Here is a 25,552-nt window from a genome sequence, read left to right on the forward strand (position 1 = left end):
GAAGATGGCCTGGAAGCCCCAGGAAGTGGGGAGAGTGTAGGGTTCGGGGGTCAATGGGACAGGGGCCAGAGTCCCTTGAGAGGGCAAGACAGGATCACCCCACCAAGGCTCCAGACTTGAGGTCAGTTGGTGCCTGCCTGGCGTGGTCACAGAGTTTATTCTTGAGGCAAATGGTGCATTGAGAAGGAGGGAGTGTGGCCTAATGGACCAGTGAAGTAGGAGCGTGATGCAGGCCTTTGCTGGGGGGTCTGGGGTAGGAAGAGCAGTGTGGAAGGAGGCAAGGGGGAGTCTGAGGGCCGTAGAGCTGGGAGATCCTCAGGAAACAGTGCATGCTCCTAAGGGTTGGGAAGCCCAGGAAGGAGCTGGCATCTCCAGGTGCTTGCCAGGATGGGCTCTGCCTCAGCCCCCACTAGGCTTTGGGGAGCCAGGGTATGTACATGGGCTGTGTGTGAGCCTGGTTGAGAGCAGACAGTGAATGCTCAGGCCTCCCAGAGGAGCGCTGACGGGATGGGCTTGAGGTCTTGGTGACAGGTGACACTGTGTGGGGGAGCCTGGAGGAATATGGCAAGTGCTAAAAGCATTGGGATGATGGAAAACCCCCAGTGTGACTAGGAGGGATGGCAGGGGTGGTAGGAGAAGTGGCAGAGTTGGTACTAACCCAAGTTTCGGGGCCTGAACGGGTGGGACTCTATTCTCAGGCAGAAGATGCGGACACCTAAGTGGCTCCCTGTTTCCTCCTGAGTGTTCCTTGCTGCCACCTGGTGGACAGGCATGCCTGATTTATGGCCTGATGGTGTGAAAAGCCAGGCTTCGAGTCGTAGGACATCTGAAGTGGAAATGACCAGAGAGGTCATCAAATCTTTCTGTATAATGGAGAAACTGAGGCCCAGAAGAGCCATAGGCATGGCTAATGGACAGGGAAGGTCACATTTTTTTCATTCAGTTCTGCTTTTCACAACGTCTCAATTACTAAAGTGAAGACCTGCCATGTCTGATGGGGAGGAGGGGTCTTGGCCGTCACTTAGACCCAGGAAGGACCTGGAATCTGGATTACTGCCCACATGGCAAAGGGAACAGGATACATTCCCAGCATTTCCTTGTTCCTCTCCACGCAGCAGTTGATGTGGCTCCTGAGGTCCCAGTGGAATTGCCCAGTGTCCTCTGGGGCCCAAGGGTCCCAAGTGGGGCCCTGGCCTGACCCAGGGGTTGGGGATGGACACTTGGAAGAGCTTATCAGTCGGCAGCTGGGGTCAAGGTGCCCTGGGTCACCCACATGAGACGCACTGGGGGGACCAACGCTTCGGGCCTGCTTCAGTCTTTCAGGGAGGAGCTGGAAGGCCTCATCCAGGAGCAGATGAAGAAAGGGAACAACTCCTCCAACATCTGGGCCCTGCGGCAGATCGCGGACTTCATGGCCAGCACCTCCCACGCAGTCTTCCCAACATCTTCCATGAGTATGTGGGGAGCTGGGGAGGTGCCAGGAGCAGAGGTGGAGGAAGACGGGTGGGGAAGAGAGGAAGGAGCAGGAAGAAGCAGCTTGGTTGCCGGGCTACGGAGTGAGTGGTACAGTTGCATTAGCAGACCTAGGGTTGCTGAGCAGCAGCTAGAGGTACCTGGCTCTGCTTCTGTGCTGCTGCGATTTCAAGACCCACAGGAGAATTCTCTCTGATGCCCGGGAATAGGAGGAGTGGGTGCTGACTTAAGGCAAAACCTGTTTCTGGTTCTGCTGGGGGAGGGGGCAGGATAACAAGGTGTCAGTGCTCTGAGGGGCAGGGCAGCCTCTGTGTGACCTCTCCACCCCCACCCCTCATAAGTGGATTAGCATAAAGGGAAGAGCTTTGCAACTCAAGGTCCCTCACATGGCCTCTGCTTGAAAGGCCAGGAGTGGAGAGTGAGAATTCCCCTCCCTGTTACTCTAGCTATGGGTACAGAACCTCAGAAAAATCCTGGCGTCCTAGCAGCGTCTGGCCCTGACTCAGGCTGCTCTCTCCTCAATCCCCTGAGCCACTCCCTTGGAGATGGAGTAGGGGGACAGAAGGAGGCCATTGAAGCCAGCGTCTCCCCACCCCACGAGACAGGCCATCCTACTTCATAGATGAGGGCCGAGAGCAGCCAGGGCGAGTCATGAACCCATCTTCCTGGGCCCCAAGTCTTTGCCCACAACCTTTAAGAAACAAACATCGAAAAATAATTCCCCTCAACAAGATGAACACAGGATTATGGTTGAAAATTAAGAAAATAGTCAAGAAAGGGAAATAAAAATTTCCCTTTCTTGATTACTGTGTTCTTACAACCAAGAAATTACTATTATCAATATTTTGCTGTGTATCCTTCCAGCCTTTTACTCTTAAATACAGATTATGCACACAAAAATGGAATCACATTATACGTACAAATTTAATAGCCTTAACATATCTTGACTAATTTTTCACATAATAAAACACAGTTCTATAATATAATTTTTGGTGGAAGTATGCTATTCTATGGCATGGCTGAATATGCCATAGTTTATTTAATCAATTTCCCGTTTTTAGACTTTTAGGTTGTTTCCAACTTTTTGCTGTTATGAACGACAATGCAATAAACATCCTTGTAAATAAGTCTGTGATTATATCCATCACCATTTACTTAAGATAAATTACTAGAAGTAGAATTACTGGATTGAAGTATACGCGTGTTTTAAAGACTTGAATGCGTAATGCCAAATGTCCCTGGACAAAGATGAACCAATTTACATTCCTACCAGCAATGCAGTCGAGTGCCCATTTCCTTCCTCTGTAGTATGTATTACCATTCATTTCATCCTTTTGATTTGATAGGTGAGAAATAGTACTTTATGTTTTCGCATGCATTTATTTGATTACTAATGAGGTTGGATATATTTTCACATACATATTGGCATGATTTTTTTTTGTAGTAAATTGCCTGTCACATCCTTTGCCAATTTTCCTTCTTGTGTATTCTTTTCTGATAGATTTTCAAATCTTTATAAAGTAAGGCTATTTCCCTGTTCTGTCAAATATATTACAGTTTTCTTCCCCCATCTCCTTTGACTTTTAATTTTGTTCAGGATGTTTTTGTGTTGTAGAATTCTTTGACTTCCATATAGTTGAATCCATTGTTATTTTCCCTTGTGTGTTCTGCTTTTGATTGCATGCTTAGAAACACCTTCCCCATGTTTTATCATCTAAGATGCCCTTAATTATTCATCTGCCAATTTTTATAGTATTTGTACAAGTTTATTCTTTAAAATAACTTTAGAAGTATTTTGTCAAGTCTCCCCATCTACCTCCAAAAATTCCTTTTAGGATTTTGATTGGGATGACATTAAATGAATAGATTAATTTGGTGGAGAATTTATAAATTTATAATTTTGTATTAGAATGTTAGCTCCACCTGGGAAAGGGTATTTATATGTTTTGTTCCCTGCTATATCCTGGAATAGTGTCCTGGACTTAGAAAAGTGTCTGGCACATAGTAGGTGCTTAAAAAATATTTGCATGAATGAATTTTAAATCTTTTTAGAAATGATGTGTGTCTTCTATTTAAGTCTTTAACGTCCGTCAGAAAAGTGAGTAGTTATTTTCATATAGTCCCTACTAATTTCTTAAGTTTATCCTGGAAATTTTATATAACTTTGTTATTTTAAGTGATTCTTCATTCAATTTTCTGTCTGGTTATAGCTGTCATCTTGGGAAACTTGTTGGATATATGTATGTATTTATTTATTTATTTGTGTTTTTTTGTGAGGAAGATCAGCCCTGAGCTAACACCCATCCAATCCTCTTCTTTTTGCTGAGGAAGTCTGGCCCTGGGCTAACATCCGTGCCCATCTTCCTCCACTTTATATGGGACACCGCCACAACATGGCCTGACAAATGGTGTGTCGGTGTGCGCTTGGGATCTGGGCCTGGCCGCCAGCAGCGGAGCGCACACGCTTAACCGCTACGTGACGGGGCCAGCCCGCTGGGTATATGTATTTACAGTAGCCCCTTATTAAACTCTTAAATTCTAATATCTTCTCAGTTAATTCTTTTGGGTTTTTTAATAGAAACATCACATAATCTGCAAATAATCGTCATCCTTTGCATCCTTTATTCCAACATTTACCCTTTGGTTTATTTTTCCAGTTTTCTCATTGCATCTGTTAGAACTCTCAGAACAATGTTTAATAATAGATTAGAGAGTCATCATCCTTGTCTTGTTTCTGACTTTAATGGAAATTGTTTTACCACAAGAGATAGTTATCCTTTGTCATGTTGAGGAAATATCTTTTTATTCTAGTTCAGTATGAGTTTTTCTCAGAAATGGATGTTGAATTTTATAAAATGCATTTGGGGAACTTATTGATTTTTCTTTCCTTGAACTATTGATATGATGAATTATATTAATAGATTTCTGAATATTGAACTCTTCTTTCATTCCTGAAATAAATCATTCCTAGTTTTGATGCATTCTTTTAAAAATACTCTTCTGGATTTGATTTGCTAGACTTTTATTAAGGATTTTTACATCCATATTCACACATGAGATTGGTCAGCAGTTCACTTTTTGGGAAGACTTCTTTTAGTATTGGTATTGAGGCTTTAATTTCATAGGATGAATCAGGGTGATTCCCACGCTTTTCTTTGCCCTGATGGAGTTTAAATAAGATAGGAAGTGTCTGTTCCTTAAAGATTTATTATTCACTTGTAAAGCCATCCAGATCTGGAACATTTTTGATAATTTTATTTTTTTTCTCAGTTTCATCTAGGGTTCTTTAAAAATTTACTTTGCTGTTTCTTGAGTATATTTTGGTCATATATTTTATTTTTTTATTTTTTATTTTTTGAGGAAGATTGGCCCTGAGCTAACATCTGTTGCCCATCTTCCTCCTTTTTTCCCTTTTGTCTCCCCAAAGCCCCAGTAGATAGTTGTATGTCATAGTTGCACATCCTTCTAGCTGCTTTATGTGGGACGCCGCCTCAGCATGGCTTGATGAGCAGTGCGTAGGTCCGCGCCAGGATCTGAACTGGCGAACCCCGGGCTGCCGAAGGGGAGCACGTGAACTTAACTGCTACACCACCGGGCTGGCCCCTGGTCATATATTTTATATAAAATAATCCATTTCATGGAGCTTTTCAAAATTATTAGAATGATTTACAGTATTACTTTTGTCATTTAAGTTCCTGCTATGGATGAGATAGCATCCCCTTCTCATTCCTGGTGCTGTATATTCCCACTTTCTCTTCATTGGCTGATCCAGGTGTTGGTTTATTCATACATCTTCTCACAGAAGCCAATTCTTGGATTTACATATTGCTTCCACTAATTTCCTTGTTTCCCAATTCATTAATTTTGTTTTTATATTAATTCTTTTCTGTAACTTTTCTTTGGTTTATTTTGTTCTTTATGTTTGTTCTAGAAGAGAGTAAAATGGATTTGGCTTATTTTCATATTTAATTCAATATTCAAGTCATTTAAGGCTATGAATTTTTTTCTCTGAGTATAAATTTGGTCTTATCCCATGAATTTTGACACATAGTATTTCTTTTATTGTTAATTTCTAGATAGCTGGCAGTTGCTATTTTGGTTTATTTTTATTCTAAGAGCTATCTGGGAGTGTGTTTTCTCATTTCCAAGTGGTTGAATTTGTATTCTTTCAAAGACTTGTTGATAATATCTAGTTTTATTGCATTATGTTTAGAAAATGTGGCCTATTTAATGTCTGTGTTGGGGATTTATTGAGATTTTCTTTGTGGCCTAATAATATCATTTTTAAATGATATGTGGGTATAGATACTATCTCTAGGGCATAGTATTTAATATCTATCTTCATTTATTGTTTTTGATTTTGTAAAAAATGAGAGTTAAGTCTCCCACTGTATTTGACTTCTGTTCATTCTCTCTGTATTTCTGAAAGCTTTTGCTTTGTACATCTTGAAGAAATGTTATTCAAAGCAAAAGTGTTCTTTATAACTATAGCTTCATTATGGATTATGCCTTTACTCCATATAAAATGACCTACAAAATGGCCCTGTTTGTCCAAAAAAATATTGTTTTTCCTGACTTCTACTTTAGTAATATTATGGCTGCTGTTTATTTTTTGTTTATATTGGCCTGGCATACTTTTGATATCCTTTCATTTTTCTTTTATTTTTACCTGTTTTGTGTCACTTCAGAGTTTGTTTTTTTAAACCTCCTATGGCATTGTCTTTTGACATCTGTTGCTATAGCAGAGAAATCTGAAACAGCCTATTTTTTGTTACTTTGTAAGTAACCACATTTTTTTTCTAGATGCTGGTGGATTTCCCCACTTATCCTTGTATTTTGGAAATGTTGTCAGGAAGCACGTCATTGTAGGTTTTTCTTTTTATGGACTTTTACCCCTTAATGTAGTAGGTCCTTACAGTTTTTATACACAGGTGTTTTTTTCAGTTCAGAAATTTTTTCTTCTAGTATATCAATACTGATTATCTATATGCTGGCTCTCTGGTCTTTGTCTCCCATACCTATGATATTCTTTCTCATCATTTTCATGTCTCTGACCCTATACTCTTCCTTTTGAGTGAGAAACAGGGCTGACCAGCATTCCCACTGCCTCGCCAAGCAGCCTCTGTCAGGAAGACAGTTGGATGCCTGAAAATCTGATTCATGCGCGTCCACGGTATCTGAGTCAGGGAGTGTGGAGAGGGGAAATTCCAAGTGTGTAAGTTCAAGCCCAGATAGGTTGTTCTTTGTCCAGTTCCATTTGCCTTAGTTTTTTTTTTTTTTTTTTTTTGCAATAGCATGTCCTTCAGTCTTAGCTTTTAGGGGGTTCGATAAGTTTTCATCTTTTTCTGTGTTTTCTTAGGTACTTTGAATAAACGGCTCAGTTAGATCTGAGTCACAAACCTGGCGTTCAGCCATCCTAACTTTTGTGAGGCTAGTCAGAATAAGCATTCTTTCTATTAAGACCCTGAGAGCAGGGGACTCCTGTGGTGCCCTCTAGTCTCTTCTCCCACCTTGGGCCTGTGGGTGAGTAATCCTCACCAGGAAGCTCCATGGGGTGGGGGAGGGGACTCTTTGATACAGGACACGGAGAACATGACGGAGTGAGTGTTTTCAGACCTATTCTGGCCATCAGTAGGACTCCAAAGTTATTTGTAAGAGGACTCAGAGAACTCTGGGTCTAAAGACCCTCTCAACAATAGCACCACCCCCCTCCACTTTGCCTAGGGACCTTATGCTTTGATGTGCCTCCCTTCTTGCTTCCAGGGGTGAAGCAAAGAAGTAATTTCTTGTCTGGGTAATGCACGGAGAGGAGGAAGGGATCCCAGACTCGTCAACTGGAATTAGAAATCCTTGAGTTTGGAATGTCATTGTTGCACTTCTTGCCAGTTCAGCTGGGCCTTTGAACTACTCTGTCCCTGTCAACTACATTTCCTGGACATATGCCCTGGAAGTTTGCCTCTGGTGGGCACAGGTGCTTTCGGTGCATTTTCCTGACATGGGGTGTTTGAGGCTTGCTCTGCTTGCTCTGCAGCACCCATCCACCCTCACATTCGCAGACAATCTCATGATTTCAACTAATGGCAAAGCTGATACAGGACATACATCATACTGTGTAGCAGCGAGATTTATAGAGATGGTGGAAGCTTCCGAAGAGCATTTTAATCCATTAAAGTTTTCAGTGGGATGCTGGGAAAGGCAGCGTCAGGAGGCTCCCAGCCAGATATCATTTTAAGCCAGAACCCTTTCCTATTGATTCTTTTATTGGTTCCTAGACACTGACTAATTGGAGTGCTGGGCCTCAGACCCCCTCTTCTGCCTTCCTGAGGCGTGCAGGCAGCAGTCATCATGGTTAATGGGACAGACTGGACGTCAGCTCCTAGACCCTTTGGTGCCCTGAGAACAAGACTACCAAACTCTCTAGGCCCATTTCCATATCCCTTCTATATCTTCTCAAAATTCCCAGAAAGAACCATAGGTAACCAAGGGACCGCATATCCAGAGGGGAACAGATGTTGCCCCTGAGGCCTCAAGGCCATCAGCCAACCACAGGCACACTGACTTCTGGAAGTTTATGAATTGTCAGGAAAAGTTAGGAATTTACTTCCCTGGCTGACTTGGCTTTCTATTTGCCCTGTTTCCAAATCAGAGAAAAAGCTATGTTACATGGTATAGTTAAAACAATGTGATGATAGCAGACCTAATAATTAGAAACTTCTTCATTAAAACTAACTGATGGGGCTGGACCAGTGGTGTAGTGGTTAAGTGCGTGTGCTCCGCTGCGGTGGCCCGGAGTTCGCAGGTTCGGATCCTGGGCGAGCACCAACTCACCGCTTGTCAAGCTATGCTGTGGCGGTGTCCCATATAAAGTAGAGGAAGACAGGCACGGATGTTAGTCCAGAGCCCAGTGTATGGGGCACTGCATTTGGGGCCCCCACAAAAATCTTCCTCAGCAAAAAGAGGAGGATTAGCAACAGATGTTAGCTCAGGGCTAACCTCCCTCACACACACACACAAAAAAACTAACTGATGAAGTGTACCCATATCTCCACTCAGCAAGTTATTCTTGCTTTAACTCAATGTCCATCTTTAGGATTTATGGTAAGCTTGGCATTCTGAGATCCCTGCATTCTGTGGCCTTGAGTCTTGCCACATTTTTGACCAAAAGCAGTGCTGCTCTTACTCGAATAAGTAGAGGACTTTATGTATTCTATGGGTTTTCTCCCCCTGGGTAAGGGTCAGAGAATGTTGGATTCCTGCCTGCAGAAGTCTCTTGTGCAGTTGCAGTGCCAGTGAGAATTTGGAGAGGACTAGGACAAGGAAGCAGGGGGCAGACGGGAGCCCCTGACCCTGAGAGTTGCCTCGTCCCTGCCCTGTCCCCTGCAGACTTCTCCATGATGACGCCCATCAATGACCTCCACACAGCTGACTCCCTGAACCTGGCCAAGGGGGAGCGGCTCATGCGGTGCAAGATCAGCAGCGTCTACCGCCTCCTGGACCTCTATGGCTGGGCCCAGCTGAGCGACACCTACGTCACGGTGAGGATAGCATCTTGGAGTGGGGTGGGGCACTGCGTTTGGGGTGCCCACAAAATTCAAAGGGAGAACTCCTGACCCTTGGCATGGCCATGGCACCGCTGGTGGCCTTTGGCCAAAATGCGATGAGCCCTTCCAAGTTCTCTAACCGCTGTGGTCACCTGAAATAGATAAGATGAAGAACTGGAAACACTTGGATCCTATTTCTAGGGCTACCCTTAACCATTGGGAGATTTCTCTTGTAGCTCTGTTTCCCCAGCTCCAAATAAAGGCTGAGTCCTCTTCATCTCTCATGGGTTGGGGGGGAGATAAGTGTTCTTGGGAGGAAGATTTGGGTGAGTGAATTCAGGGGAAGAGGGAACTCAAGCAGAGTGTCCTTGGAAATGACCCCTCTCCCTCCTTGCCACCGAGAGCATGTGTTTTTCCTCCAGCTGAGAGTCAGCAAGGAGCAGGACCACTTCCTGATTAGCCCTAAGGGAGTTTCTTGCAGCGAAGTCACAGCATCCAGCCTGGTGAGTAGAGTCTGGCATCTCATTGCCCATTCCTCATTGAAGTGACAGCACGCCCTCTGCTCCTACAGTGATAGGTCATTTCCAGATTAGCCACTGCCGTCCTGTCCCTCATGGAGCTTGCGATCTGGTGGGGCAGAGAAGACATGCACATCGAAACAAACTGAGTGACCAATAGACCAAATGCGAGGTGCAGACAGCAAGCGCAGTAGGAGGGAGGGGAGGGGGAGGATGGACCTGGAGTCCTCTGAGCCTGGGATTGGGCCACAAAGGCTGGGAGTTGGGAGGCCCTCCTGAGTGGGGGAATACATTAGGATGAGAGCCAATGCTTTGTCCCAAAGCAATGCAAGACTCGTCTAGTGCCGGTGTCACTAGAGATAACTTCTGAGACCCCTTTCAGTTTTCCTGCTCCTTTTACGTGTGGTAGGAAGAAACTTCCAGAAGTTTTGGTTTCACTCAGGAAAGATTTCTGGGTGGGAGGAGGAAAGCAGTAGAAGGGACTGTCTTAGAGGTAAAAGAGGCCCAATGTTTCTTAGATGTGTGGGCTGCGGCTGCTGTGCCATGCGCCTGAGAGGAGGACACCACCTTGGGGCCTCTGCTGGGCCTGAGACGCTCTCAGAGGTTGAGTCCAGGTACTCAGTTAAAAGAGCAGGCTGACAAAGTCACAGAGTATCTGTGCACGGCAGGGCCTCGAGGACTGCCAAGGCCACTTTACAGGCGGAGAGGACACTGGTGCCCAGGAGGGTAAGTGACTTGCACAGGGCCACTCAAGGAAGTCATGGCTGAATCAGACTGGGACCGCAGACACAAGGACAGCACAGGCTCTGTCTTTCAGGCATTCTGCTCGAGTCGGGGGAGACAGGCGAGGTAATCAGCGATTGAGCTCAGAGTGAAGAGTGTTCTGATAGAGACGAGGGAAGCTTGTGGAGCTTGGGGAAGGGCACCGAGCCCAGCAGGTGCTGAAGGCAGTGGATGGGGCAAAGGAGGAGCTTCTAGGTTGACACGGTGCTGCAGGGGGGAGTCCTCAGGAGCCCACAGGATAAGCAGACTTAGACCAGGGCAGCAGGAAGAGGCTGGGCAGAGGTGACTGTGTCTTTAGCAGAAATGCAGAGCACGCCAAGCCTAGATGCAGGCCAGATCCCGGTGCACTTAGAGGACAGCGAGTGACCGAGTCTGGTGCATGTATTTGGTATCTGGAGGTGAGGCTGGGAAGGGGATGGGGACCAGATGATAAATGGTGCTGAAGGCCTCGTTAGAGCACTTTGGCTTCATTCTGCTGGACATGCAAGGCAAGTGAGTGATGTGATCAGGTTTTCCGTTGTAGAAACTGCACCCTGACAGCAGTGGGGAGGCAAACTGACTGCAGGACAACTGGTTGGGGCTATTGCTTTAAGCCCAGGAAGGAAACTCTGGGCCAGCAGGCTTAGTGGGCCTGGTGATCAGTTGGGCTGGGGGTGGAGGGTTGAGTCTGAGGAGCTGGTGGGGTGTTCAAGAGACAAGTTGGTTGGCATTTGGTTATCCTGGGTTTGGAAGACATCTGGCCTAGAGGTACAGGTTTGGGAGTCATGGGCATGACACGTTCAGGGTGTGTGTGTAGAGTTAGGGTTGCTGTGTATGGTTGTATGGCTTGTGCACTGCGGAAGGAGCCTGGCCAGTGAGTGAGATGGGAGAGGGTGAAATCTAACCTGTGCTCCACTCACTAAACGTGTCCTGGCACGGGGCTTGCTTTTTTTTTTCTGTGTGTGTGTGCTGTAGAAGATTCACCCTAAGCTAAAATCCATTGCCAATCTTCCTCTTTTTTTTCCTTTTTATGTGAGCTGCCGACATAGCATGGCCACTAGTGCACCGAACTCAATCATTAGGTCACCGAGGGTGGCCCACGGGGCTTGTTTTTTGAATTTGCACAATGGCAATGTCCACACACCAAGCCCTGTGCCCCTGGGGCTGTCCTCAAGAGGGGGTACTTGTTTTCTCACTTGTATGAAGCCACCATATGGGATAGTGGCTGTCCTATTAGGCTGTAGAGAGTCTTGAGTGACAACAGATCACACATCCAAGGCTGAGATAAGGAATACACGAGATCCGAGAGATCATCCCAGAGACGGGACTCTGAGCAGGCCACATGTCTGAGGAAGTGGGGGAGCTGGGTTGAAGGGAAACCAGGGGTCAGCATTGGACATTCGCAGGTTTAAGGCACCCAAGGTGGGAGAGTTGCTGCCACTTCCAGGGGTCAGCCACTTTGAAGTCATGTTCATTCTGTAAAATTCACTTAAAATAGAATTTTGTAAGGGGGATTTGTTGCACATCTTACTGATGCTTGTGCATAAGCAAACGGTGTCAGGAGCATGTCCCTTCCCCACACCAGAGTCTGTCTCCTTCCCTGGGTACCGTCCTGTCTGCCTGGGCCTTCTGGGATGGGGGTGGGGGCAGTTTGCAGAACTGCCCTGTGTGCTGCATTCAGGATGTCATGGTGCTGCAGTGTTAAGGGCCAAAGCTATTCTGATTTTTAGAAACTAAAATCTAGCTTGTTAATGCCCAGGAAGACGCGTGGTCAGTAAGTTAGGCTAACTACCAGCTGCGGGGAGGTTGCACTGGGGGGCCTAGGGGCGTGCTCCATAAGAGGGTGTTAGGAGGCACTTGTTTCAGGATTTGGAGGAGGGTCCTAAGAAGGAGATGTTGCCTCGGTTAGTACACTGTCAGATGGGCAGTTTTATGAGGCAGGCGGGGAATGGAGCGAGGGGCTGAAGCTGCCGTTCGTCAAACAGCAGCAGCAGCAGTGTCTCCTGTTAGCCAGGAGGGGGGGTGTTGGTCATTTTTGTGCTTGCACGGTGTTTTGTCTGTGCTTAGACGTGATTAAGGAGTGGTTTTGTTGTCTTGCTGTGCCATAGTCAAAAGTGACCTTCTCTGATGATGATGATCTGTGAGATTGCTTATGTTAAGCAGGGAACACCATGGCCTGTGTGCCAGGCCAGCCACAGCCACCAGCAATTGTGTGCATACCCACAGGCATGCACACACTCACACATGAGTGTCTGATTTTTAGCCATGACACCTACTAGCTACTTGGAGTCGATAGTGGATTATAAGACCAGGGACTACTTTCCACTTGTCTGTTAAGACCTAGCTTTTGGGTGATTGGTACATGGGTGTTCATTATACTAGTCTCTCTCCCTTTGTACGTGATGAAAAAGAATTTTCAAAATAAAAAGTAAAGACAAAAGAAAAAGGCTCTGTTTAGATGTTACTTCCCTTAGGAAGCCTTCTCTGATCCCCCTATTTTACTGGGATAAAGACTCCTCCTATCTGCTTCTAGAGAATTCTGTGAATGACTCTCTTCTAGCACCTTGCTACTCAAGGTGTGGTCTTTGGACCAGCAGCATAGGTATTGCTTGGGAACTTGTTAGAAATGCAGACTCTTAGGCTCCACCCCTGACCTACTGAATCAGAATCTGCCTTTTGAGAGGCTCTCCAGGTGATTCTTATGCTCAGTAGAGTTTGAGAAACTCTACTTTAGCATGGTTCATGCTGAATTATAATCACCTGTGCACCCCATTAGACTGGGTGCTCACTGAGGGCAGGAACCGGGTCCTTTTCCCCCAACACCAGGCACAGACCTAGCTCACAGTGTGGTGGATGAGTGAACGCAGGTGGGTCGGCGTGTGCTGGTCCACCTGCGGAGAGGGGAGTGAGGGGCCTCTGCCTGCCCCGTGGCCATAAGTCTCTCTTCTTCCCTGGCCCAGATCAAGGTGAACATCCTGGGAGAGGTGGTGGAGAAGGGCAGCAGCTGCTTCCCAGTGGATACCACAGGCTTCTGTCTGCACTCGGCCATCTATGCAGCCAGACCCGATGTGCGCTGCATCATCCACCTGCACACGCCAGCCACGGCAGCGGTGAGTGCCAGCCCTGCGGCCAGCACTTCACTCCCTGAGGCCGGCGGCAGACCCAGGGTACCCGTTTCTCCCCGAGGAAAGACATAAGCCCCCCAACTAGTAGCAATCTCATCATTTAAAACAATTCTGGAAAGATTTCCTGGAACTCAGGCCGAGGTGAGGAGAGGGAACACCTGACATGGGAATTCTCATCCTCTCCATTTTTCTAGCTATGGAAGTCTTGGTTTGGAGAGATAAGGTAGGGATATGTCATGTCTGCCCCACTGCATCCTCCACCCTGTCACATACACTACTGGCACCACTTACCCAGGTGACGGCATCTCCTGAGTTTCTACTCAGGTCAGTTCTGTTGGGCCAAGGGCTGGCATCTGCCCTCCACAGCCCAGCTCTGGCAAGGAGAGATCTTGATTGAAGATAAGATGGTGGGAACCTGGACTTGCCCACTTTTCATAGACCAGGGTGGGCTGAGAGGTGGTGAAAAGAGCAAGGAAAACTGGAAGAGAGTAGGAGGAAGACCCTCAAGGAGCAGCTTGTCTCCTAAGTGTCTCTGATAATTTCTCCATGTGTACCTAAGGCACTGCAATGTTACTTGGAAAGACAGCAGACAACCAGTTCTGGGTGCTTTCTCAACCTTCAGCCTATATTACTGACCCTCAGGCCACACACCTACAGGGGCAAAGCAGACTTGTCACCGGCCTGTGGTTTTCTCAGCAAAGCACACCAGTTACCAGCACTCAGACCTTCCAGAATTTGGACCAAGACTGGATGATGTATTTGTGACGAGTGTCCATTTCTGCAAAGCCCGGACTTACGTGTGGGGCAAAATGAGTGAAGGAGGGCAAGGGACTCTCCTCAAGCTCTCCACACTCCTTGCTTTTAATAACAGTCAGGGCATGGGGTATGGGGGTTACAACAGGTTTTAGCCCTGTTCCCTGGCACTTATATTGCCCTGTTGCTAGTAAAATTGGGCTTCTCAATGGGCCTCCCTGTTAGTGAGGAGTTGTGGCTGTTTCTGCACTGACCTCAAGGCTGAGGGTCTGCGCCAACCCACCCCGGGAGACCCTGGGCCCTGCTTCACCCCAGCCGGATGCCAATTCCACCACCCCTGCCTCTTCCCCGAGTCCTAGGCCAAGAGCAAAGAGGGGGGTGGGCAGCAGCAATAGCTCTCTCGAGTGCATTCTTTGCAGCAGTTTTAGAAGGTGACATACTGACGTGCCTACTGTGAAAACTGTGATGGAAAGATAGTAGAGCGGCCGGCCCCGTGGCGTAGCGGTGAAGTGCGCACGCTCTGCTGCTGGCGGCCCGGGTTCAGATCCCAGGCGCGCACCGACGCACCGCTTGTCAGGCCATGCTGTGGTGGCATCCCACGTAAAATGGAGGAAGATGGGCATGGATGTTAGCCCAGGGCCAGTCTTCCTCAGCAAAAAGAGGAGGATTGGCGTGGATGTTAGCTCAGGTCCAGTCTTCCTCACAAAAAAAAAAAAGAAAGAAAGAAAGACAGTAGAGGAGCTGCAAGAAAGCAAGACCCAGCCAGGTGGAGCTAGTCCACAGGGAGAGCCTTTCTCGTGTGCTGCTCCCTCCCCACACCAGTCCCCCGAGTAGAGCTTGACTGTGCCACTCTGAGGAAGGGACAAACATGGTGACAGAGGGGCTGCGGGAGCTGCAGGTGCTAACCATTTCGTCGTCTCACTAAAGGTGTCAGCCATGAAGTGGGGCCTCCTGCCTGTCTCCCACAATGCCCTGCTGCTGGGGGACATGGCCTATTATGACTTCAACGGTGAAATGGAGCAGGAAGCGGATCGGATCAGCCTGCAGAAGTGCCTTGGACCCACCTGCAAGGTTTGGCTCAGCTGTTTTGGGAAGATGCTCCGGGGTGGGACTGTCAAAAGCTAATGTCACAAGTGACACATGTTCATTAGACAATGTTTAGGAGTTGCACATAAAACATGAAATAAAATTCTGTCACGCTACCCTGAGATTTTGGTGCGCACTCCAAATATATTCACATATATTTACAAAACTAAGATCATAAAATATATTCTCCTTTTTTCCCTTAGCAATATACAGTAAGCACCTTGGTATGTTATTAAATACTTTCTGTGTCACTATTTTAAATTATTAAGTTAGACCTCATTGTATGAATGGCTGTGCCACCACTTATCTGAACGGTCCTCTATGGTTGGACATTGGAAGGTTTTTCTCCCCCCAAATTTTCTCTTGATATACACAACACTGCGATGAAAATCCTTTCAGCTCAATCTTTGTGTATGCTTGAGATGATTTCCTTAGGATAAATTCCTAGGGATGCATGTTTTAAAACTCTTACTTCATATTGCCAGATTGCCCTTTCTTCCCCTCAACATCTGGTATGTGAGAATGCTGTTTCCCTGTGATCTCTCCAAGCTTGAGTGTTATCACTTTTTTTTTTTGCTAACTTGATAGAGAAAAAGAGACTCTCATTATTGTTTGGTTTAAGTCTAAAGACCTGTTCTATAACAGCACATAATTAGGGGTGGTCAGCTTAGTACGAGAAGTTTCTTAGCCCAGCCTGGGTTGATGAACGCTGGCTCCCATCCTCGAAAGGTGCTCACCACCTGAGTCATTTCCCATCTGAGACTCCCTGTCTTCCCATCTCTGACATAGAGGAGAAATCCCTGCTGCTGTCTCCTGACATTCTCTAAAGCCTCATTAGCAGTGCCTGGAGAGGGATGAGATGTTCACATTTATGAAATGCTACAAGAATTTGAGAGAAGAGGCATTTCTTATCTGCAGAATCATTTGTGGGCCAGAGTCATTGTCCCTTTCCATTTCTATGGCCTTTGAAAGGAAAAACTCAAGCTGTTTTCAGCAAGAGAGGGTATGATGATTAGGCCACCAGCCCTCAGCCCAGGTCTGCAAGGACAGGTCTGATACATGGATCTGTGTCCCAGCTCCTAGGTGGGCATCCTCTGATTTCAGAGAATTTTTGAGGATAAAACCAACCAAGAGGAGTTTCTGGCACCTGGGCCTTGGAGAGTTAGGCTCTTGGTATAAATTCATTTCTGTGTTTTTCCCCCCTTTTACCTACCTGCCCCTGACTGAGTCAGAAACATAGCACCAACAGTGAGAATACCTGGGTTCTAGTTCTGATTCTGCCCCTAATTAGCTAGGAGACTTTCCATTTCTTTAGGCTTCTATTTTCTCTTCTGTAAAAACAGTGAGTTTGATTAGAAGGTCACTACAACCTCTTTCATAGAACTGTAGGATCTTCGAGCTGCCAGGGCCTCATTGAGTTCATGGAGAGGAAACCTGCGATCCAGAGAGGTGACATGACCACCTGTTTCTGCAGAGCCATCCCTCAGAGAGCCACCCCCTTGGGTTTTGACTCCCAAGTTAACTAAGTCACAGGCGCAAGAGGCTGCTTTTGAGGTTGGACTCTCATATTGGATGTCAACTAATTTCCTTCACTTAGCACAAGCACCAGTTTTTCAGATTTCTAAGCTCTCCAAGGCCTAAAAATCCAGGCATTGCCCAAAGAAATCCACCAAGCTATTTAATCCAGTTTTAAAAAGCATCTTCTATTTCTTAAAGTCACATGTAGGGTAGCATTGGGGTGTTTGTACAGGGAAATAAGCAAGGAGTTGCGGGGGGACTCCAGGATGGGATATGGAAATTGATCTGAATAAAATGAAAAATCTCTCCCTCTTAATTCAGTTTTCAAAGGCTGACAGTTTAATTGGCCATTTGCTCCTCTACAGATCCTGGTGCTAAGAAACCATGGAGTGGTTGCTCTAGGTGACACCGTAGAGGAGGCGTTTTATGAGGTCTTCCACCTGCAGGCTGCTTGTGAGATACAGGTGAGCAAGTTCTCTGGGGAGTGGCTCTGACAGGGCCTGTGGGCAAAGGCAGTGGCCCTGTTGGCTGTGATTTGGGGAGTCCTGTGAGCCCAGCCCTCTAAAAGCCTTGTCCTATTTCTCTGCCTTGGCACCACCTTATCATTCTAAAGTTTCACACTTAGAGTCAGTTTTTTAGCTTTAAAAAACTTATCACCATTGTCTAACAACCAACACCCAACTCTTGGGGGTCAGTGCCCAGGATGGGGAGCTGCCTGGGCTCATCAATTGGACAGCAGGAGAACCCATCATAGGGCATATGAAAGTTCTTACCATGTTCATATATTACCTGGGGTTTGCCTGTTACATCTAGCTATGCCCAACAGACACCACACAGGTAGGTCTTCTTTTCTCTTTCTATTTGGAGGGGGCTAGTTTGCAAAGATCGTGAACTGTGGTCAAGTCCAGAAAGAGGAGTGGAGAGCAGGCCAAAGTGGAGTGTTGACATGGCTGGCCTGAACACCAGGGAAACCCCAACGTGATGTTCAGGGAGCCCATCATGAAGTTCTAACCAAGGGATAGGGTGAGGGGTGGGTGGGGAGTGTCAGTGATCATGGGGCACCTAGAGGTTTGTGTCCAAATTCAAATCCTACAGCTTTATTAGATAACAAGGTGGTGTTGGATAAGCCAAGCACACGCTGCTTTTGTTCCTTTCAGTGTGGCAAGCCGTCAGGGGTGAGTAGGGGTCCCCAGCTCTGGGCTGTGTGCCCTTGGGTCAGGGTCTTGTTCTCCGAGAGCCTCCATTTCCTCAACTGCAGATGTGAGGCCTATAGAGTGCTTGTGAGGACAGGGCCTTGCAGACAAGGAGAGCTGTTGCTGATGGTCTTTTTAGGACTCAATTGACAGAAGGGGAGGCTAGCGGCTCCAGGATGAGTCAGCTCTTATCAGGGCCCTTTTGGGTCCCATCTGCCCTCCCCTGGCCGGTCTGGGCAGAGCAGCACCCCGAGGGAGAAGGCCTGCCTTTCTCTTGGGGGAAGAATGGGAGGATCCCAGAGGCATCGCTAGTGGAGGCTCTACAAGTGGTACCTTTCTCAGTGGTTTTTAAAGGAATATGTTGAGAGGACAGTTGTTAAGACAGTGATGAAGAGGTGTTAGAGGAAGTGGTATGAGACTCCCCCCACCAAAAGAAATCAGCAGTGGTCAGAACAGGAGAACATGGAGAAGGTAGAACAGGACCAAAGCGGTGCCTTTCTGATGTGGTGGCCTCCCTACCCCCAACCAGTGATGCTGGCCCTGAGCTCTGACCCCTGAGTGATGTTAGAACCCGGCAGAGCCTCTGATACGCCCACTTTCCCCTCCTCACATCTGAGCTCCTAAGAGCTCCCCATCTTCCTTCTGAAGAAGAGGCTTCCACGAGAAAACAGCTCTTATCTCTTTGCAAAGACAGCAGAGCCCTAAAAATGAGTGGAGAGAGATGCCCATGTATCCCCCCACACAGTGAAGTACACCGCTCCCAAGCTCCAAACCCTCAGAGATGGCCACTGTGCAATTTAACCAAAGGCAGGATGGCCATCTAGCCACTGGGGAGATGAAAGGGCAGAGCTGCCAGCCACTGGCCCTGACAGCCCTCCAGCTGCTTCTCTTGGCCCTGCTTGCTGTCAGTTTCTTTTTAGTCAGGGCTGATGTGATGTGACCTTGTTCAAGTGCATCAGGATGGAGGCAGTGAACCCTCAGAAAAGCTCCAGTGGCGTTTTTTCAGCTGGTGGAGCAGAGAGGCTTCTAGAGGTGAGAAATGAAGCTGGAAGGTGTGGCAGAAAAACAGGCAGGGAAGACCAGAGGTGTGGGTGGTCTAAGGCATGGAAGATCCCAGGTTCCGGCAGTCTGCAGATGCTGTTGGGATTGCAGCCCCTGGCTGGGTCATTTCTGGTCAAATGGCCAGCCTGAAGTTCTGCTTCCATCATGGGCCTAGTTTTCTCCCTCGGTGACACTGGCAAACAAGCAAACATGACCATGGTCATTTTAGTAGTTCAAGGCTAAGAGCCTGTTCTGTTCTCCTGGGGACAGTGTTCTTTTGCTCCCCATCAGTTTGGGGTTCCAGGAAACTCGGTCATCCCCAGCTGAGAGAGGCAGCTCCCTGCTCTGCTTACAGGCGGATGGGACGAAGCTCAGGCAACTCTTCTCCATCTGCTACCCATCGCCATGGAAACCCATGGAGGAAGAGGGAAGTGGGAGGAGGCAGCTCTTGCAAGGTCGAGGGCAGTTCTCTCCCCTCCATGAAAGACTAGTCACTAGGCGATATTGCTTCTCAGCCTTCCATGGTAAAACCTCAGAATTTATTTATTATAAACATTTATATGGCACTCCCTATGTACCAGGTGCTATTCTAAGTGCTTCACAAATATTACCTTAAATAATCCTCATGAGGTAAGTACTACTATTTTCATTTTACAGATGAGAAAACTGAGGCACAGAGTGTAAATAGCTGCCCAAAGTCACACAGCAAGTAAGTGGCAGAGCCAGGATTCAAACCCAGGCAATCTGGTGCCCAAGTCCATGTCCTTAAACACTACATTGCATTGCCTCTCAGGGTAGTAAGGGTCATTGGGAAAGGTCACCTGACAGACTGGGCCCTCTCCTCAGGGAGATGGCACTTCAAGTCAGGGTTTCAGGGTCCCAGGGCTGAAGCCCTGCCTTGGCCAGGTAGGTGTCCAGGATGAACTAGGTAATTGATCAACCAGCTGGGATTCACTAGTTTTTTAATTTTAATTTTTATTTTTTTTGGTGAGGAAGGTTAGCCCTGAGCTAACATCTGTTGCCAATCCTCCTCTTTTTGCTGAGGAAGATTGGCCCTGGGCTAACATCTGTGCCCATCTTCCTCTACTATATATGGGATGCTGCCACAGCATGGCTTGATAAGTGGTGTATAGGTCCGCGCCTGGGATCCGAGCCTGCGAACCCTGGGCCACTGAAGTGGAGCTTGCAAATTTAACCACTACACTACTGGGCCTGCCCCATGGGATTCATTACTTTTGCAAATGTGTTCCCATGTGCTCAGCCTCAGTGCTGGGTGTGAAGCACTTCAGAATTAGAAAACATGGCACCAGAGAGCAGAACTGGGACCAGTGAATGGACTAATAAAAAGGTAGATTGCAACTCAAGGTAATCTATATCAACTCACTGTAACCCTCCTAACACTTGGACAACAGCACAATAGGCTGCCTCCCTGAGCGTGGAGCTAACCACCTTCCAGGGATATTGGAGAAGGACTCTTACTTTTGGTGGGAGGATGGAATAAATGACCTCTAAGGTCTCTATCTTTGCCAGGATGTGGAGTCATCTTTTTAAGATAAAAATGGAGCCTTCAATTGGACACATGTCTTGGATGAAGAGGGCATGGAAAATGAGTGTTCTTGCTTCCTTGGGAAGGTGGCCTGGCTGACCTCCAAGAAGTTTCATAGGGGCCATTTGTTACACGGTGAATTTAACACACTCCAGGGTGTGTCCCGGATCCTCAGGGTTCAAACACATAGACCTGTGTTTGTCAGCAAGCTAAATTGCATCCTTTCGTTTTCAGTAACAAAAAATAAATGTCACAAACCCGGAACACTGAAAGTTTATATAATTGGAGCAATTCCCCCATAATAAGCAGGCTTATGCGGGATATCAAATATTAATCAGAATGCTAGTGTATTGACGTGCAGTGCAAAACCCCTAGCTTACTACCTAGGGTACTTGGAAACCACCGTCTCTCTCTGTAGCTGGACTTACCCAGGAGGCCAAATCATAACCAATCTGAGTGGCAGATACAGGAGTAAATAGAATGTACCATTAGATGAGCCTGCAATTAGAAAATAAGGAGATTAGTTAGATTAATGAATGTTTTTCAGGATAGTTCTAAAATTGCCTGCTGTGCACACACACCTCTTGCCCTAATACTCAAAGTCCATTGTCTGTAAGCACCTGTATCATTCCCTCCCCGTGGAGCCTTGACAGTGGGACAAGCACTCTAAGTCCATTGGTGACAGGTACCCAAGCCCTACACAGCCGCCACTGTGCACTCTCAGATGTCCTCTGCCTCCCCTCTGGGTTTCCTTGACTGACTAACCCCATCATGGAGGATGCATACTTCCTTTAGACCTGTTAATTCAGCCATCAGGCTATGCTCATACTTCGTTGGCCTAGACGCCAGCCTATTTCTTTCAAGTGACTTTTTTTTTCAGTGGGAGATATTTCAAACACATAGAAAAATGCAGAGAATAATATAATATACACCCGCCACCCACCACTCAGATTTAACATATATTAATAGCCTTTTTGCTTCAGATCTTTTCCTCTTCAAGAAATAAAATATTATAGACGAGAATTGAAGTCCCCTTGGAGCCCTTTCCGATCTCATCCTCCCACCCTCCCCAGAAATAATCACAATTCAAAGTTGTCTGTATCCCAGGTAACTTTCTAGTCCTCTGTATTGTTTTATTCTTAAGATTTAACGCTTGCTTTTTCCTTCTTCTCTATAGTCTCTAAGAACTGACATTGAGAAAGAAGCAACTAATATCTCTTTCCCTGGACATGAGTGCATGCCCAACAAGTTTGGAGTGGCTTTTCCTCTAGGATGGAAAAGCCAAATGCAGATCAGTTTTCCAGACATTTCTGTTTCTAATCTTTCCTGATCCTCACTTGCTCTGTGATCCCCGCTGATCACACACACGAGCATAGGTCAGTGCACAGGTGTATGTGTGTACACACACACACATACACACACACACACGAGCTGAGGCCTCTCTGCTCTTTGCCACAGGTGTCCGCTCTGTCCAGCGCCGGGGGAGTGGAGAATCTCATCCTCCTGGAGCAGGAGAAGCACCGACCCCATGAGGTGGGCTCCGTGCAGTGGGCGGGGAGCACTTTTGGGCCCATGCAGAAGAGCCGGCTCGGGGAGCATGAGTTTGAGGCCCTCATGAGGATGCTGGACAACCTGGTGAGTCTCCTGCTGTTGCCCTTCCAGGCCAATCCATTGAGGCTTAGCCCCCAGCACCAGTCAGTACGAGGCATTAGGTAGGCATGAGGACTGCCCGCATCATGGTTAAGTTGTTAAAGCCTCGTTGACTGGCAACTTGACTTAGAATTTGTGGTTATTCTAATAGTAGTTGAGTTTTCTTAAACGATGGCCTTTGCCACCCGCTTTGAAGGGCTGTGGATGTCATCATACCTGCAGGGTGCTCTTTGGAGAAGGGGTAAGGAGACATTGGTTGGTGGGAGAAGTAGTAATCCAGTAAAAATCAGAACCACAGAGCCTCTCTTATATTGTGACTTAGTTCACTCCTCTTTTGAAGTTAGTTCTGCCTTTCTTTCTAATCTCATGACTTTGATGCAGAAAACACATAATACCACTAATTTCCTTATTCCTGGTGAGCAGCATTATAACAATATCCTATTGTAATGATTGAATGAATCAGTCATGTAAGGAGTTAACTGGTATGTGTCTAGGAGTGGGCTGATCCTTTAAAGGATACAAAAGAATTTTAAGACATTCTTCCTTCTTCTAGGGGCTAGCAATTTAGTTGATATGAGACATAAACAGGAGACAATTCAAGAACAAGAGGAAAGCATGTACTATGAAGAGCTAATTGCAGGAAGAGACTCTAACTTCTTTGATTGTTCAGAGAAGTGAAAGATGAAACCTATCTTTGTAACATTTCTGTATGCGATTCATTTTCCGCCTCCTCACTGCTGCTACCTGGGCCCTCTTTATTGTGTCTAGGTCACTGAAATAATTAATCCTTTCCTTCTTGCCTCCAGTTCTTCCAAATCATCTCTACTTTATTACTAGACTGACCGTGAGGGTCACTTTACAAGATGAAAGGTACCATCCACAATGAAAATACAACTCCCGTTAATATTTGTGTGCTGAGTCATCTATGTTTAAATAAAGCACCAGGACCAGATGGTTTCATGTGGGAATTCTTTCAGATCTTTAAGAAACAGGCAATTCTTAGGCTATTTAAATTGTTTCAGAGCAGAATGAACGAAGGACTGCACACCATAACAATTATAACACGATCAGACCAATCTTACTTTGAGTTGATGAAAAATGCTGCATGAAAACTAGCAGATAGTGACCAGGATAACATTAGAATAATAATACACAATAACCAAGTGAGGGCTCATTCCTAGTATTCAAGGATGGTTTAATGTTATAAATCTCTTAAATATATTTCATGATATTAACAAGTCAAAGGTTAAAAACCTTTAGATCATTTTAATAAATATCAAGTTATTTGATAAAAATTTAGTATCAATTTATAAAAGAGATAGCTGTTAAGTAGGACAGGATGGCACTTATTTAACATGATTAAAATGATTTTTTCTCAAAACAAGAGCCAGTATCATGGTAAAACACTAGAAGTATTTCCATTACATTTTGAAATAAAACAATGATTCCTGCTCTGAACACTATTATTTAATATTGTTCTGGAATAATACTGAAACTCAATCCAAAGCAGTGAGGCATAAAAATAAGAAGTATAAAAATTGCAAAAGGAAAAAATTACTATTCTTTATAGATAGTATGGTTATATGCCTTTAAAGTCCAAAAGAATCAACTGAAAAAAAATTATAAATAATGAGTGCATTTTAAAGTGGTCAATTATGAAAATGTGTACAAAAATTAGTAGCTTTTTTGTATCTTATATAATATAATAATATATTTGAAAATATAGTAATGGGAGAAAATAATCCAATTTGCACATGGAACAAAATCATAAAACATTAAGTGGAACCCTTTTAAACCTTTACAGTTTTCTTTAAAAGAAATGCTCTTGTGTTTCTTTTAAAGAAAACTGTAAAGCTTTACCAATAGACATCAGAGAAAACCTGAAATCAGTAAAGAGCTATAATTTATTCTTGGTTAGAAAGCTTTAATAGGGTAAAGAGGTCACTTTCCCAAAATTAGTCGATAAATTCAATGTAATTCTCTCAAAAGTGGGGGAAGGCTTAAGGACTTAGCAAAATGTTCTTCCATGTGAAATTCAGAATGGCTAGGAAAATCCTATAAAAAGAGGATTAATTAAGGATACTTGTCCCACCACGTGGTGGAGCGTGATAAAGCTCTAGTAACTAAATGGAGGAGCATTAGTGCAGAGAGGACAGGCAAATCAATGTGACAGCTTAGAAAACTCAGACATAGATCCCACATAGATGAGAATCTGGCACAGGACAAATGGGCATCTTATAAAGCAGTGGGAAACAGATAGACTGCTAGCCATTTGGGAAATAAAACTAAGGTGGATTGCTACCTCATTCTTTTCAACAAGATAAATTCCTGATTTACCAAAATTTAAAGATAAAAAGTAAACTCATAGGGATTAAAAAACATAGATTAATATTTTTGATGCTTTTGTGTTGGGGAAGACCTTGTCAAGCATGGCAGGAAAGTGTGAAATCATGATGACAAATATTGACAGATATGATTACATTTAAATTCAAAATGAGCTCTTTTATAAACCACTCCCCCCACTGCAAACAAAGCTAAAAGACAAACTAGGGGGGAAAATATTTGCAACATCAAATATTTTGACAGAAGATTAATATCCTTAATGTAAAAAGAGATATTACAAATTAATGTGCGAAAGATAAACATCACAACAGAAAAATGAACCGAGAACACAAACAATTTACAAAGGAAGAGATTCAAGTGGTATTAAATGTAATTAAAAATATCCAGTTTTACTAGTAATCCAAAATAGAGCAAGGTCTTCCCCAACACAAGAGCATCAAAAGTATTAATTAAAATTAGAGGATTATATTTTTAACTCATCTGATTGCCAAAGATCTTTTTACAACCTTAACAATATTCAATGTGGGGGAAGGGAAACAAGAATTGGGAACTCAAGCACAATTGGTAAGAGTGTAGGTTGGCTAAACATTTTGGGAAGATGGATATAATAAATATCTACAAACATAAAAATGTGTACCCTTTGACCCAGTAATTTTCATTCTAGCAATTTATATCAAGGAGAGAATCATTTAATTGCCTAAAGAAAAATGTGTAAAGATATTCATTTCAGGATTGTTTATAATAGTTTGAAAATGACCAAGTGTCCACTCGTATTGGTTATATAAACTATGATATGTCCATTCATTGACATATTATGCAGCTGTTTAAAGACTGCTGTGTGTTTATAGGTTCGATATTGTGAAAAAAATCTCTAACTGCTTGAAAGCACTTATAAAGTGGCTTATGTAGCATTATTTACAATAGCCAAGACATGGAAGCAACCTAAGTGTCCATCGATGAATGATGAATGAGTGGATAAAGAAAATGTGGTATATATATACAA

General features: G+C 45.3%; 1 protein-coding gene across 4 annotated transcripts in view; it reads left to right on the top strand.

Annotated features, from left to right (window-relative positions):
- Positions 1–25,552, top strand: part of ADD2 (adducin 2) — a 104,465-nt gene that overhangs the window by 61,700 nt on the left and 17,213 nt on the right. For all 4 annotated transcript variants that reach the window (XM_058550998.1, XM_058550997.1, XM_058550999.1 and 1 more), the window contains 7 exons: positions 1,316–1,454; positions 8,857–9,008; positions 9,437–9,517; positions 13,255–13,404; positions 15,100–15,243; positions 17,142–17,240; positions 22,015–22,191. In XM_058550998.1, the coding sequence (XP_058406981.1) occupies positions 1,316–1,454; positions 8,857–9,008; positions 9,437–9,517; positions 13,255–13,404; positions 15,100–15,243; positions 17,142–17,240; positions 22,015–22,191 (942 nt within the window). The remainder of the gene's footprint in view (positions 1–1,315; positions 1,455–8,856; positions 9,009–9,436; positions 9,518–13,254; positions 13,405–15,099; positions 15,244–17,141; positions 17,241–22,014; positions 22,192–25,552) is intronic.

Source organism: Diceros bicornis, chromosome 12 (assembly GCF_020826845.1).
Source record: "Diceros bicornis minor isolate mBicDic1 chromosome 12, mDicBic1.mat.cur, whole genome shotgun sequence".
Classification (NCBI taxonomy): Eukaryota; Metazoa; Chordata; class Mammalia; order Perissodactyla; family Rhinocerotidae; genus Diceros; species Diceros bicornis.